This window comes from Stenella coeruleoalba, assembly GCF_951394435.1.
Source record: "Stenella coeruleoalba genome assembly, chromosome: 20".
Classification (NCBI taxonomy): domain Eukaryota; kingdom Metazoa; phylum Chordata; class Mammalia; order Artiodactyla; family Delphinidae; genus Stenella; species Stenella coeruleoalba.
The window spans coordinates 17144575-17160574 of record NC_137166.1 but is presented as its reverse complement, the minus strand read 5'-3'; the positions used below and the strand labels follow the sequence as shown (position 1 = coordinate 17160574).

Sequence of the window (16000 nt, the reverse complement as noted above, 5' to 3'; positions counted from 1 at the left end):
ACATGTTTCTCTTAAGCAAATAAGTCACTTGTGGGAATTCCCTGGTGGTCCAGTGGTTAGGACTTGGCTCTTTCACTGCCAGGGCCCAGGTTAAACCCCTGGTCCGGGAACTAAGATCCCACAAGCCATGTGGCGTGATGAAATAAAAAAGCCACTCATAGATGAGGGCTGGTGTTCACAAACGGGCAAGGGGAACTGGCTTTGGAACCAGTTGTTTCCTGGATGCCACAGGTGTGATACCAGCCTCTTTGTTCCTCCAGGGGCCTGCATCGTTGTGATGCTGGTCTCCCCCAGCCATCTCTGCTTGTCTTACAAAAACTATGGGTAGGACTTCCCGGATTGTCCTGTGGTTGGGACTGCATGCCTCCAATGCAGGGGGCGCAGCTTCGATCCCGGGTTGGGGAACTAGGATCCCACATGCCGCGTGGCGCAGCCAAACCCCCCCCAAAAAACAACCCCCCCCCGCAAAAAAAAACCCCAAAAACACCTATGGGTAAATTGCCTTTCTGTGGTGATGGTCTTTGAGTAACTCTCATTGGACATTTAAACAGGTCTGTGTTTCCTCTACTCTTATTTTTAGGTACCTTTGTGTATTGTCCTTATCTCCAGGAACATTATGTATTTCAGCAGATGAGGCACGTGCCAGCCACGTCTTCCGAAAGCCAAATATCTGTAACCCCAAACTGCCTTGGAGATGTCTTATGGTGCTGTGTCTGAATGCCCAAACTGTTCCCAAACATGTCTGTGAAGGACAGTCATTGAATGTTAGGAATTTCTGCCTGTTAAAATACAGGGCTTGGCCCCTATCTTGTTTCCTTTCTGCTCTGATGACGGTTCACATTTGGCTCACAGCCAGCCTGGACTTTGTAGGCTTTTTAATGTCTATCCAAGGGGTACAGAAAGATCTCACCTTTCCTTGGGGAGCAGACAGAAGCGCCCCTCTTTGGTAGCGTAAAACTAGAAGGGGGTTGAGGCGCTGATTGAGGACATCTCCATCCCTGTATGGACATACAGGTATATGGACATCTCCATATACTGCTGTTCGAACTGCTAGGACCAGTTCCAAAATGGTGGTGGTAGAGAGCCGTGCTTCCAGGAAACGTTTCCAGAGACATACAAGATTTATTTAGTAAGGCTTTTTGGCTGTGCTCTGCAGCTATGCATGAAAAAGACATTTGGGGCAAAGACGGAGCTGACTTCCAGGTGTTTTTTTCACATCACAACTGTAAAGTATCCGTTTTTATAAAAAGAAGGTGAATGGCGGTCTGTCTGTATAAATATTATATCTCTGAGTTTTAGAAGTGGTGGAATCAAGGACTAGGCTAATGGTATAGCACTTTATTGGGACTTGTGTGCAATGATTTACTTTCTAATTTTTTCTTGAAAACTTTACCCGCCCCCCCCCCCCCCGCAAAAAAAAAAATTACATCTCTCACTCATTCCTCCCTTAAATGTGATTTCCATGCATGTAAGGTGGGGAGTCACACTGACTGCAGTCAGATTCTGCCCCCGGTGTATAGCACGTGTGTAAGACCCAGGGACTAGTTGGGCCTTAGTTTTCTCATTAATAAAATTAGGACAAGATTATATATCTCATAGCGTTGTTATAAGGAATAAATTATATAAAACATGTAGCATGTCTAGCACAGTGCCTGGGACATAGTAAGCTCTCAGTTAGCTTTTGTCTTTAAGAATAATTTCATATGGTTATAATTATGCAGCGTGAATAGGTATTCTTTTTTCCATTTCATTATTTTTGTTACACGTGTTCATGTATCAGTGGTCTTCTTGTTTACCTTTTTTTAGTGGCCTCATACTATTTCATAGTTAATATGCCATAACTCATATAACCATTTTGCAGTGCTTGTGTATTTCCCTTTTGTAAAACAAAATCCTGATGTAAACATTCTTTGCATACAACTTTGTTTCTTCCAGAATGGAGTTCTCGAGTCAAAGGATGCAAATTTTTAAAATCTAAAGTGTGTTACCAGAGTGCCTTCCAAAAGGTTTGAAATAATCATACATCCCAAGGCACTGTAAAATTTTCCTCATGGCATATGAGGTTTATTTTTCCCTTGACCTTGTAAATACTGGTTTGTCATTTTGCTAACAGGTACTGGGTGCCACCTCATCGTTTAACCTCATTGCATTTCTACAATTATCAGTTGCTTTTCTCTTAAGCGACTTTTTTCATGGTGTTCAGTTATTTGTCTCATGGAGTTATAGATATTTATTTTAGAGATTTATATAGTCTAAGTACAGGTTTTTAATAAAATTGTGGCAAAATGCGCATAACATAAAATTTACCATATAAACCATTTTTAAGTGTATGATTCAGTAGCATTGGGCACATTCACAGTGTTGTGCAACTTTACTACTATCCATTTCCAGAACCTTTTCATCATCCCAAACTGAAACTCTGTACCTTTTACACAAAAACATTCTCCCTTCCTCCTACCCCCCAGCCCCAGCCCCTGGTAACCTTCGTTCTGCTTTATGTCTGTATGAATTTGCTTATTCTAGGTACCTTTTGTCCCTGGCTTATTTCACTTAGCATAATGTTTTCAAGATTCATCCATGTTGTAGCATGGGTCAGGGTTTCATTCCTTTTTCAGGCTGAATAATATTCTGTTGTATGTTTTTACCATGTTTAATTTATCCATTCATCTGTTGATAGACATTTGGGTTGTGTCCACTCCTTGGCTATTGTGAATGCTGCTGTGAACATGGGTGTCCAAGTATCTGTTTGAGTGTGTTCTTTCAATTCTTTTGGCTGTATACCTTGGAGTAGAGTTGATGGGTCATAGGGTAATTCTATGTTTAGCGTTTGAGGAAACCTCGAACTGTTTTCCAGAACAGCTGTACTGTCTTTTCCCACCAGCAGTGAATGAGCATTCCAATTTTTTAATATCCTTGCCAACACTTGTTTTTTTCTGGTTTTTTTGTTTTGTTTTGTTTTGTTTTTCCCATACTAGCCGTCCTAATGGGTGTGAAGTATCTAGGTACAAGTTATATCTGTTATTTGTATGATTATAAGTTTTCCCCCTATATCATTGTTTCGCCTTTTGTCTCATTTTCTATGGTTTTTGTAGCAAAGGAGTTAAAAACTTAAAAAAAATTGTGCCTGAGCATTTTTTTAATATTTATAATTTTAACTTTTGCTTCAGTAGTGAAAAGATTCTCTTGTCTCTAGATGGAATAAATATGTTCTGTTTTACTTTTTTTTCATGTTAAAAATATCCCACTGGAAATTATACTGGTTTATCTGTATCTATACATTCATAAATATAATGAAAGTTGGGTTTCAATTAATTTTTCTCTATAGCAGGGTCCTGTTATCCTGTAAACATTAATTACTTTTTTTCTTTCTGTGGTTTTACTCAGTGTTTATCACTTACTGTATCCTTATATGCAGTGAGTATTCATTTCTGGACTCTTTACTTATCCCATTTATTTCTGGTTTTGAGCCAGTCTTGCGTGATTTTGATTATAGACATGTTATAGGATGTTTTTCTAATGTCTGGAAGGGTTAGTCCTACCTTATTGCTTTTTCTCCGTGATATTTTTTGATAGTTTATACATTTTCAAAACAAATTTCAGACTTTAAATGCTTAGAAGCATGGTGGAATGTAAGTGGAAACTGTATGAATCTACATATTGAGCAAGGAAAGATTGAACTTTCCCATCAGGTGACATGGTATGGCTTTATCCATTTTTAAGTTTTTCTTCTTTTTTCCATCTAATTTAATTGCTTTTAAAAATATAATCCTCACCCACCCTGTGTCATACTAATTATGAAATATTTTTCTAGTTTTGGTCTGCTCCCTCGAAGAGCTGAGTTGATCGATTGCATTGGAAGGCATTGCTTGGGTTTCACGGGTGAGAGATACCGACTGCTTTACCGTGTATCATAAGTTACGAGCTGATCTTCAGTTTAAAAAGCTTCCATTGTCGGCAGTCGCCTTCTCCATGCCCGAGTGAGGGGGCTGAAAAGACCTGTGTGTCCAGTGAGAGTCTGTGCTACACCACACACACACCTAAAGATCTTGGAACACACAGTGAGCTGGCAGCCTGTCTAGGATTAAGAAAAAGAATTTCCAATTCCTGATCTCTTTTTGCCAACTGTGACTAGAGTATGTCTTAGTCCTGAATGAATATCTGATTCAGAAAGTTAGAATGTTTAACCAACATCACAGAGGGAACCTTGTGAAATACCCACAGTTGCAGAAATCAGCCATTTTACCACCTTATCCCATTTACCCTCTCATCTTGGTACCCAGCTTTTCTTTCCCACACAGGAAAGCCATCTAAGCCATCTTCATTTCTCCTCCTCCCACCTCCTTCCATTGTTTTTGTTTAATAGTCTTCTGGTTTTGAGTGCTGGTTCTGCTACTTGCTTGGCACCTCTCTGAGTGGTACCTCTGGGAACCTCAGTTTTACCTTCAGTAAAATGGGAATAATACTACCTTCCTCATGGGGTTATTAGGAGGATAAGTGAGCTAATGAGAATGAACTTGTGAAAAGCAGCACGGGATCCTGGATTGGATCTTGGAATAGTAAAAGGACATTAGTGGAAAACCTGGTGAAATCCAAATAAATTCTAGAATTTAATTAATAGTAATATACTAATGTTATGTTTTTAGTTTTGACAAATGTGCCCTAGTTCAGCAAGGTAGTATCTTTGTACTATCTTTGTAACTTTTCTATAAATTTAAAACTATTCCAAAATTTAAAAAATTTAAAAAGAACCTGCTTTGCAAGTGATAGTGTTACCCAAATGTGAGGCGGTTTTATTTCATATATCTTTTGCTAGATTATTAGGCCTATTAAACAAGTATTTATTCAATCAATATTTATTGAATGCCATTTTGCTAAGTGCTATGACAGTGTGAAGAAGTATGAAATAAGGCCTCTGCCCTATAGTCTGTTTCAGGGAAAGAAGCTGAAAAACCCCAGTCAGCCAAGTACCAACACAGCAGTTGTCACAGGGGCTGCGAGGTTGAGTAGCCAAGGCCACAGGTGCTGTAGGCTCTGCAAAGGGATCCGTCTGGGCTGAAGTGGTGGGGAGAGCCTCTAGGGAAGGAGGGCTGAAGTGAGCAAAGGGGTGGAGACAAGAATGTAGTAGGTAGAGAATGGAAGTAGTAAAAAATGAAGGAAAACAAATTTGCCCTCATTCTCAAGAAGGATGCTGTGTTTTGGGGGAGATAAGTTGTGTACATCAAATAATTATGATTAATAGAGAACACTGGCTATACTGAATAGAGCTTAAATGTAAAATACAGCAATTTTCTAAGGCATGATGAAATTGTAACTCTTCGTCTTTGTCAATCCAGTTTTTCTCTCTACTTGAAGTCATGGCTCAAGTGTGGCGCTCTGTCACTTATTTTACCAGGGTGGCCATGACGCAGTAACTGAATTATCTGAACTTTGGTTTCTTCTGACTGTAAGCTGTGATGGTTTGGATTTACTTCTGAGGTTTCAAGCCCTTATGTTCTAAGAACATGTGTGTATATACAGGCATACCTTTGTTTTATCTCTTTTTGCTTTATTGTGCTTCACAGATATTACATTTTTTCTTCTTCTTCTTTTTTTTTTTTACAAATTGGAGGTTTGTGGCAACGCTGCATCAAGCAAATCTGCCGGCACCATTTTTCCAATAGCATTTGCTCACTTCGTGTCTCTGTGTCATATTTTGGTAACTCTTGCAATGTTTCTTTTTTTTTTTGGCCATGCCGTGTGGCTTGTGGGACCTTAGTTCCCTGACCAGGGATTGAACCTGGGCCCTCGGCAGTGAAAGTGCGGAGTCCTTACCACCGGACCACCAGAGAATTCCCCAGTTCTTGCAATATCTCAAACCCTCCACCAGCAAAAAGATTACAACTCACTCAGATGATGGTTAGCATTTTAGCAATAAAGTATACACTGTATTTTAAGATATCATGCTATTATTGTACACTTAATAGACTGCAATATAGCGTAAACAAAACTTACACGCACCAGAAAACCGAAAAACTTGCTTTATTGCGATATTTGCTTTATTGTGGTGGTCTGGAACCAAACCTGCAATATCTCTGAGGTATGCCCGTACGCACACACATACAGAGTCTTTGAGAGCAGAGAGTTTAAGCATGGACACATAAAGTTTCAACGCTAGGATATCTGGCTTTCACATTCAGTTTCCAAATCTAAACTCGAGAAACCACAAAGCTCTTAAACAGATGAACTGCTCTGGTGAATCAAAGGCTCTCGGGAAGCTCTGTGGACAGATGCAGTCCTGGTGGGAACCCTTCTAACTAGATTCGCAGCGGCATGACCGGTCAGGTCCAAATAGTATTGACTAGGCGGTCTTTTCCACTGGCATGCTACAGGGCTCTGGTTTTGTTCCTTTCCTGGTTGAAAATTTCATTAAAAATTTTTTAATAGGCAGTACATATATGTTGTCAACACTTTAAAGGTATAAAAGCTTAAACAGTGTAAAGAAAGTCTCCTTCCTATTCTGGTCTTCCAGCTTCCCCTTCCCTCCCCAGAGGCAGTCACTGTTGTGTTTCGTATGATTCTTTCCAAGATATTCTTTGAATATACAAGCATATTCGTTGAACATACACACACAAATGGTAGCACAATATATATGCTGTTCTGCAGTTTTACCACTTATTAATTATCTTAGAATTTTTTCCAAAGAACTTGAAGCCACCTTGAAGATCTTTGGCCCTTCCCTCTTCTGCTAACCCCAGCCAAAGATGGGGACAATTTTAGTTTCAATAAGAACAATAATCACAAAAGATTGAAATGCTTTAAATATATTTAAATCCAAGAACTCATAATGATTTTTAAACAGAGCAAAAGTTCACTGTTTGTTTTTGGAGAACATGAGAGTATTAACTCATTCTTCTGAAAACTGGTAAATGAAAGGAAAGACTCAAGCAATTCTCTTGCCTTTTTTTTACAAACTGAACCTCAAGGTAACCAGATAGTTGATAGGGGAAATTTCTCTTTAGAGGCGTGATAGAATTAGAATATTACTATTTTTCGGTTCTTTACCAGTTAGTGGATTTAGGCAATAATCATCAATGGCTGCTAACATTGCAAAAGAGAAATGACCAGACATTATGTGCCTCTCCTGATGGGAGTACACACTCCATCTGTGCCACAGACATTGAATATGTACAAAAGTAAAAAGGAATATTACAATGAACCCATCACCCAGCTTTGACTGTTATTGACTCATGGCCATTTTAATTTCACCTGTAGGCCCCCCGACCTCTCTCTGTACCCACCCATGCTTCCCCCCACCTCCCAATTATTGTATTTAAATTTTTGGTATTGCCCAGCTGCACTCCACAGAGGTTTTAGCAGTTTCTCCTCTTACCAGCAGTATGTGAAAATCCAGTTTTTCTTACATTCTTATCAGTGTGGTTGAATATTTTTCACTCTTGCTAGTGTGATAGGTTAAAAAATGGCATTTCATTATAGCCTTAAATTGCATTTTTTGGTCTCATAATTGAGGTTGAGCATCTTTTCGTATGTTTAGGGGTAATTTGTATTTCCTTAACTGTGAAGTGTCTGCATATTTTTGGTCTTTTTCTTACTGTTTTTTTTTATTAATTAATTTATTTTTGGCTGCGTTTGGTTTTAATTGCTGTGTGGGCTTTCTCTAGCTGCGGCGAGGTGGGGGCTACTCTTCGTCTCTGTGCGTGGGCTTCTCATTGCGGTGGCTTCTCTTATTGTGGAGCACGGGCTCTAGGCGCGTGGGCTTCAGTAGTTGTGACACGTGGGCTCAGTAGTTGTGGCTGTCGGGCTGTAGAGCACAGGCTCAGTAGTTGTGGCGCACAGGCTCAGTTGCTCCACGGCGTGTGGGATCTTCCTGGACCAGGGCTCGAACCCGTGTCTCCTGCATTGGTAGGTGGGTTCTTAAGCACTGCGCCACCAGGGAAGTCCCTTTCTTACTGTTTTGTAGAGGCTTTTTTTCATATCAAAGAAATTAGCACCTGGTTTGTAATATGAATTGATAATAATCTTTCCCAGTTTGTTGTTTTTCTTTTGATTTTAATTTTGCTTATGGTGGTTTTTTGCCATTTAGATTAAAAAAAAATTAATGTAGTTGAATTCATCAATACTTTATGACTTTTAGATTCTGTCTTTTCCACTTTGAGATTATAAAACTGTTCTCCATTTTCTTTGGTTCCTCTGTGATTTCATTTCTTATGTCAAAATCTCTGATCTCTTTGGAATTTATTTTGATGTAAGGAGTGAGGTAGGAATATGTCTCAGTTTTTGTCCAATACACTACCCACTTGTCACAGTACCATTTACTGAATAGTCTGTCTTTTCTTCAGGAATTTAAGATGTCACCTTTGTCATATACTAAATTCCTTAATTCCAATGTGTATTTAATTCTGTTTCTGAACTATCTTGTTATTTAATCGACATCTGCCTATTCATATATCAGTGCCACATTATTTTAATTGTTGTAGCTTTATAATATGGGTTAATTAATACCTTAGAAAACTATCTCCTCTCCTCTCCCCCACCCCATGCACACAAGACTCTTCGTCTCTAGAATGTTTATGGCTATTCTTCTGTGTTTAGTTTTACTTATAAATTTTAGGATGAATTTATTTAGTTCTCATAAATGTCATGATGGTTTTTTCATTGGAATTGAGTAAAATTTATAGATTTGCATAAAAATAATTGACATCTGTTGTGTTTTACTAACTCAGCCGAGACAGACTAGGAATATAAATAAAAATTCTTGCATTTATGTTGAGGAAACATCAGTTGCATAAAATATAGTCATTTATTAAACAACTAATTTAGTCTGTGTGCCAGACAATATTTCATATGCTGAAGAGAAAGCAGATTATTTAAACTAATCGTAGGTAGTTCCTAGGCTCCTTGCTGTTTGTTAAGATCAAGCTTGGCATCATCTCATGTGAAGAAATTTTAGTTTCAGCTGACCACCAGTCTCACGTCAGCCGACAGGCTCATGTGGTTGCTTCTGAGTTATTATAATCCCGGGCTGCATTAGAGGATGCGCAGAGAGGGAGAAGTAGAGTGTAGTGAATGAGGGTTCAGGCTCTGGAGGCAGACAGCAGGGGTGTGAATTAGGTGCCCTGTGACCTTGGCAGGTTATTTAACCTCTTCGAGCTTCAGTTTCCTCAACTGTAAAATGGGCTTGTGTATGAGGCTTAAATGAGATAATCCAAAAAGCAATGATGTGTACTTTGGCTGGCATTCTGGTGTTCTATAAATATAACTGGTGTTCTATAAATATAACTAATATCATTTATATTGGAAATCTGACTCTGCTGGTCTGATGGTATCTTGTTTATTATGTTCAGTTCATGATACCATTATTTAGAAATGGGAGGCAATAGAAGAAAATATCTACAAGAGGGCAGCCAGATCATAAGAAGAGAGTAATAACCTAGAGACATTAAAGAAATAGTAGGCCTTTTACTGGAATAGAGAGGGTGAATGAGAAACAGGATGGCCAGATACTTATTTCGTATTGCTTGGGGTGTGGGGACTAAAACCATCTAGTGGAATTCAGCTTAACATAAGAAAAATCTTTCTGGCAGCTACATGTGTTCAACAGTGGAATGGCTCTGTAGCAAGGTGTTTGTCAGAAGAAATGTTCAATCTGGATAGCCATTTGTTAGGGGAACTGCAAAAAGAGTTTCTGAATTAGGAAGATGAGGCTAAACCAAGGGGTTTTCCTACGAAATTCCAGTGTAAATGTACACATATGCAATCACATATGTAGAAAATTCTCTGTTTATGGCTTATCCGTTTTCAAAGAATTTTAATTCTTTGAAACTGCGTTTGATCCCTTTCTGAGTGAGAGGATATTGCAGTGCCTTGGGATCCTTGTGAACATGAGTGATCATCAAAGGAATGGAAAAATGAGGAGACTCAGGAATCAGCTTATTTCACTTCTGTCTCTTTGTCTATTGTTACCTTGGAGACAAGTCCCTTCTCTCACAGCCCCATCTTTTCCGTCTCGGGTGTTAATCCTTGCCCCCCACTTTGAGCACGAGCCTTTAAAAGAACAAGCACATTATTGGAAGTTTTCTACCTCTTAGTGTGTATGGAGCTTTTTGAAGGAAGGTGCTATTTGTGCCCAGCAGACAAGTGACAAAGAAAAGTATACAACCCTATGAACTTGGCTTTGGCCTTGCTCCATGTAGCACTAACATTAGTTAGTGCTGGTACATTAGTGCTGGTACATTATTTTTTCTGCTACTCTTTTATCGCTGTAAACGTAACCATGGCATGTTAGAAAAATTTAGTGAAGTTATATAAAAGACGTAATATTTAATAATCCATTTATTTCAGCTCCATCTCCCACTGTTCTTCCGGCAGGCCCTCACTGACTTGCTGTCCTTTCCAAAGTTATGTTCTGTAAAACTTTTTGCCGTCACCAGGTAACATGTACAGTCACCTTGTAGGTACTGTGTTACCATGTCAAGCGAGAAACCTGGTGAATGTGAACACAACGCTGAGTTGATCTCTAAACTACGGTTCCTGTATTTTCAGTGAATGACGAACCCACTGCAGCCACTGACCCTGAAGCACCCTCCGCTGTTGCTGTGGTGTCCCCGCCTGCTGCGGCATCGAGTGCGGTCCCCAACCCCGCCACCGCGACTCTCCCTGCCACGGCCACGCCGGAGGAAGGAGAGGAGCCCAGCACTTCGGGCACCCAGCAGCTCCCAGTGGCTGCCCAAGCCCCTGATGCTCTGCCTGCTGGGTGAGTAGCCTTCTGTCCCACAGCAGCACCTCCCTCCCCACCCCCTGAAATAAAAAACAACTGAGGCTCCTTCACCAGCATAGAAACAACGTGGTTATTTATTACCTGGTGGCTAGTAGTCTCTGGGGAGGCTGCCATGCATAGGAACAAGGGAGGTGTGGGAGAACTGCTCGTTCTACATAAATCTTGAAAAGGATCTAAACCATCTAGGGCAGAATCAATGGTACCTTATACCGTGACTTGAAATGCACAGCTTGACTCAAAGAATGTGGCTTTTATGGAACAAGGAGCTCATTTTGCCCTCCAGCATCACTGGATTTGCCTAGATCCTGCCTAGAAAACAGCTTTTCTCCCTTGCATTTTATCTCAATGGCCCATGGAGGACTTCAGGCTCTGAATATTACTGTATGTTATTCCCATGGCCGGGGCTGACGTTAGCTCGGGCTCCTGGTTTTCTTGGAGCCTCCCTTTAGTTCAGAACTAAATCTGATGCTGAAGGCCTTGAATGACAAGAAGATGGCCCCAGCAGGCCAAAAGCAAGTGGAGATTAAAAGCATGGACCTGGTAATCAAGTAGATCTAGGTTTAACTCCCCACTCAACCCTTTATGACTTTGCCTGCGTGACTTACCATCTCGGTAAGGTGGAGGTAATAATCATGCATATCTATCTCCCCAGGAAGTTAAGGGACTCAGATAAGACAGCCCTCACCCAATGGTGGGTGTTTTACCTGGTGAATGATATTTTTTAAGTGGGTGTGAAGGAAGCATAAAGGAACAGAACAGTTCTGAACTGGGAAACAGAGTCTTCTCTAAGGACTACTGATCACTTTCAGGGCCAGTCCCGTTGTGGTCCCAATGCCCATCCTGTTTATCAGTTGGTACTGAGGAAACCAATGTCCGTATCACCACAGTCACCATGGTCTGGCCAGTGGTGGTGGTGTGGGGCTGATTCACAAAGGAAAAGGGAAGGATGGATGGTCTCTTGCTTGATGTATAACATTCTGTATTGTTCTTAAACCACTTTAGAAAACCCAGTTGTTTAAGCAAAAAATCCTAAATCCGAAGGCATTTGCGATCCCCAGCATTTGGCACACAACTTAACTTATGTTTTTTAATAAAACACAATGAACGCGTGAAAAGTATTGCAAATAGCTTTTAATACCTCAAACCCGGAGAGAGTTGGGGATATTGAGAGGTGGCTCCAAAAAGTCTTCTGTGAAGTTTTTGATTTTGTGAAAAGATTCATAAGCAATTGCTTGTGTGTAACTCCTTCCTACAGAGGCGTTCTTTTTTTTTTTTTTTTCTCTTTCGTACGTGGTAAGGAATACTTGAAAGACCTTTGTTTGGTTTATAATTTGAAATCTGTATATAATTTGGGGGGAGCAGGGCAGAATCATTTTGGCAGAAAGGAGAGAAAATGGCTGCCCGGGTGCTCCAGGAGCTGTTTGTTTGCTTTGCGCTGAGCAAATGCCTGGAGGGCGGGCTTCACTCCCGGTGTCAGTCACAGGCAATTAGGGCTAATGGCTCAACGCGTCTTTATGTAGGGCGTGTGTGAGGGTTACTGTTCTCCTGGATTGGGCTCTTCCTGTTTCCAGGCAGCTGGAAAACTCCAGGCCTTGAAAACACCCTTTATTCTGCATCTGGCGATTGAGCAGGCTGTTCTCCTACCCCCCAACCCCGCCCAACCAGAGGCTGAAACGCTTTTCCTGAGTACAGTTTGAACAGCATCTTCTCCGTGGAGCGTTTAGAATGGGATGAGGCCCCGTGTGTGGGTCTGGGGAGGCCACTCCCCACCTGAACATGTATCATGGTCCAGAGAAGGGTACCGAGACCCAGTTTTCCAGCCCAGACGGACATCCAGGTGCCCACTGGAAGCTCCGGTACTTTGCGGGCTGTCTCAGGGCCTGGAGATTGCCAACGGCACTGCTGAGTGTGTGGCGGTGAGGATGGCAGGCTTTCAGTTCTCGGCTCTGTGACAGCAAGCCAGAAAGGGCGCACTTTCCACTGTGAGCCTTCCAATTCACAGACCTACCGTCCCCGCCCTAGCTTATTTACAAGTTTAGGAGATTCAGACAAGATGAGTTATTCCTCTTTTCTTGGTATCTTTTTTTTTTTTTTAACTTTTCTGAAATTATTTTATTTTATTTTTATTAAAAAAATTTTATTTAATTGGGGTATAGATGCTTTACAGTGTTGTGCTAGTTTCTGCAGTACAGCGAAATGAATCAGCTATATGCATACATATATCCCCTCTTTTTTGGCTTTCCTTCCCATTTAGGTCACCACAGAGCATGGGGTAGAGGTCTCTGTGCTATACAGCAGGTTCTCGTTAGTTACCTATTTTATACATAGTAGTGTGTATATGTCAATCCCAATCTCCCAGTTCACCCCACCCCCGCCTTTCCCCCCTTGGTATCCATATGTTTGTTCTCTACATCTGTGTCTCTATTTCTGCTTTGCAAATAAGTGCATCTGTACCATTTTCTAGATTCCACGTATATGCGTTGATATACGACATTTGTTATTTCTGGTATCTTGCATTCAGGAGTCAGGGGACCACTTTTAACCTTTTTAAATAAAACTCCGAGCATGACATTTCACCACTTAGAATGCTGCAATGGCTTCCTATTGTCTTTAGGGATAAATTCTCAAATCTTAATAAGACCTAAAAAGCCCTGCAGTGTAGGACCTCATCTACCCCTCAGGCCTTCCATGGAAGACATTCTTTGCTTTGCTCTCTAAGCTGTAGCTGTAACTTATTTTAGTTTGACAGATGTACCACCCTTTCTCTGGATTTGGGACCCTCTGCCATGCCGGTTACCCTTTCTGAAACCTTCCTCACAATTTTGTCCATTACTTTCTATCCATCTTCAAGTCTCAGATTAATCAGCACTTCCTCTGGGAATCCTTCCTCTATCCCTGGTAGACAAGGTCAGACCACCCTGTGTACTATAACTTCTCACACGTGTAATTGCATGTTTTGCGTCTCTCTGCCCTGCTGGGCTGTAAACGCCAAGATGGCAAGAAGCCTGGCGCAAAGTCGGCCCCCAAGACATACTTGTAGTGAATTAATGAATCGATTTAAATGCCATCTTTTTTTTTTTTCCTCCACCTGGATGAATGTTTTCTGCTTCTTTGATGCCTCAAATAAAGAGGAACTATGACAGGAATACTGCATTTTCTTCCCAAGAACAAGACCCTAAGGGGTTACTAACTAGGCTAGGTTGTCTGGCTTTGGGTTCAAGTATGAATCTCTCACAGGGTCAGGATGCTCTTCCCTGCTCACTAGGGGTCCTCATGCCCTGGGAGACACTGTGAACCTTGTCTCCCCTTTGCTAAGGCATTTCTGAGCCATGCTAGACTGCTTTTTCATGGCATCCAGCTGACTTTGTCTCTTTCTAACCTTACCTTCTCAATCTCCTTTACAGAGGGATCGGGCACAGTTCATTTGGGGATCCCAAGGGCTTATTTTTCCAGTTGCTGCATTGCCTTTCTAAAACTTGCAGCAGATGAGACTGGACATAAAGATGTCACGTCCGTCTGCGTGTTTTAGTGACAGAAGGCCACCGAAAACTGGGCCACATAAATCCAAATAGAACACCCTTTATCTCTTTCCTCTCTCTCCCTGTCTCCAAACCCTCCTGCTTTCCCTACCTTTTAATTTAATTAGCACAAAAGAAGCTAGTTGGAAGGGCATGGTGTTTTCAGCTGGCAAATGTCCGTTAAAGGAGGGGGTGCCTGCCAGGAAGGCTCGGGAGACATGGTGAGATAGTGGTCCGGGCAGTGGGCAGTGGGGAGGGAGGCCACTTTGATCAGCTGGCCCTGCATCTGGTTTTTATCAGCAGGGAGCCCACTTTGGGGACCAAATGCTCATTAACAGACCGTGTGTACATGGCTTAGATAAACTCCAAGTGCGTCCCAGGCTCTGCAGCTCGCCCAGGCCCTCTCACACAGAGGCACATTATTTCACCCTGGCAGCCCGCGCTGTGCTGTGGTTTCTTACATAAGGGAGGCCGTTGTGTTTGGACTCTGCCGACTTACCTCAGCACTGCCACTTCACACCATCCCTCTCCTCTTGCAGTCATTGGCTGCCCTGGCCGTTTCCTGCCTCAGAGTAGAAATAATTGAGGAGGGTGTTTTCTGGATCTGTTTGATTTGCCATCTTCCCCTACCCCCAGGCCCAGTAATGGAGACCCAGAGGTCCTTTCTCCAGGTGGTCCTTGACACACTATCAAGGATGACAACCTGGTAAGAGTTCTTTGATGTTTTCTTTGTAGAGACACTTTAAGAGACGTTGGAATTTGCAGCTTTTCTGCTAAGTTATAAAACAGCTGCCGCCACTGAATTTCATTCCAAACTCAATTTTGGCGCTAGCCAAAGATCCTTACCCAAGGAGTTTTAAAGCAGTGCTTCTGAAACTGTCTGTGAAGAACTAGTCCTTGTTTTTTTTTTTTTTTCCTTCTGGTTTTGTTTGTTCTGTTTTAATTATTTTTTTTCAATCTCTTATGAACCTTTACTTTTGTCCTCTGTTCTGTTCAGTGAGGCAGATCTACAGATCACATATTTGGATGTTGTGGCAATGTCATATTGGTACAAAAGTTTCTAAACATCTAGAAGCTTCTGTACTTTTCTGGTTGCTGAATAGTAACAGTTTGAGCCATGGACCATACTTCAGTAGCAAAGGATTAAAGGATTATACTGGAGAATCTGTGCCTTTTTGCTAAGTAGTATGGTTTAGTTCTCAACTCTGCAGGGATTATTACATGCTTAGTTAATGGCAGATAGTACATGTTCCTGGCTCCCTCCTCCTCATCTCAGGACGAAAGCCTTGTTTCCAAAGATTCTACTGTTGTTGGGACTGGCCCATGAGAAGTTCTCGCCCTGCTATATGTATGTATTCATATGTAATTAGGAATTTTCTTTCTTTCTTTTTTTTTTTGCTGTACGCGGGCCTCTCACTGCTGTGGCCTCTCCCGTTGCGGAGCACAGGCTCTGGACGCGCAGGCTCAGCGGCCATGGCTCACGGGCCCAGCCGCTCCGCGACATGTGGGATCTTCCCGTACCAGGGCACGAACCCGTGTTCCCTGCATCAGCAGGCAGACTCTCAACCACTGTGCCACCAGGGAAGCCCAGGAATTTTCATTTTTTGCTACACTTTCTTGAGAGCTCCTCAGGAGTTGGGATTATTGGGTTTTTGTATTCCCAGCACCTAGCATGGTACTTGGCTCCTAGGGAGCTGGAGTGAGAAGT

The 16000-nt window shown here is 41.7% G+C and overlaps 1 protein-coding gene across 2 annotated transcripts in view; it reads left to right on the top strand.

The window, feature by feature from the left end:
• Window positions 1-16000, top strand: part of WWP2 (WW domain containing E3 ubiquitin protein ligase 2) — a 145065-nt gene that overhangs the window by 85231 nt on the left and 43834 nt on the right. For both annotated transcript variants that reach the window (XM_079906852.1, XM_079906853.1), the window contains exon 8: window positions 10540-10750. In XM_079906852.1, the coding sequence (XP_079762978.1) occupies window positions 10540-10750 (211 nt within the window). The remainder of the gene's footprint in view (window positions 1-10539; window positions 10751-16000) is intronic.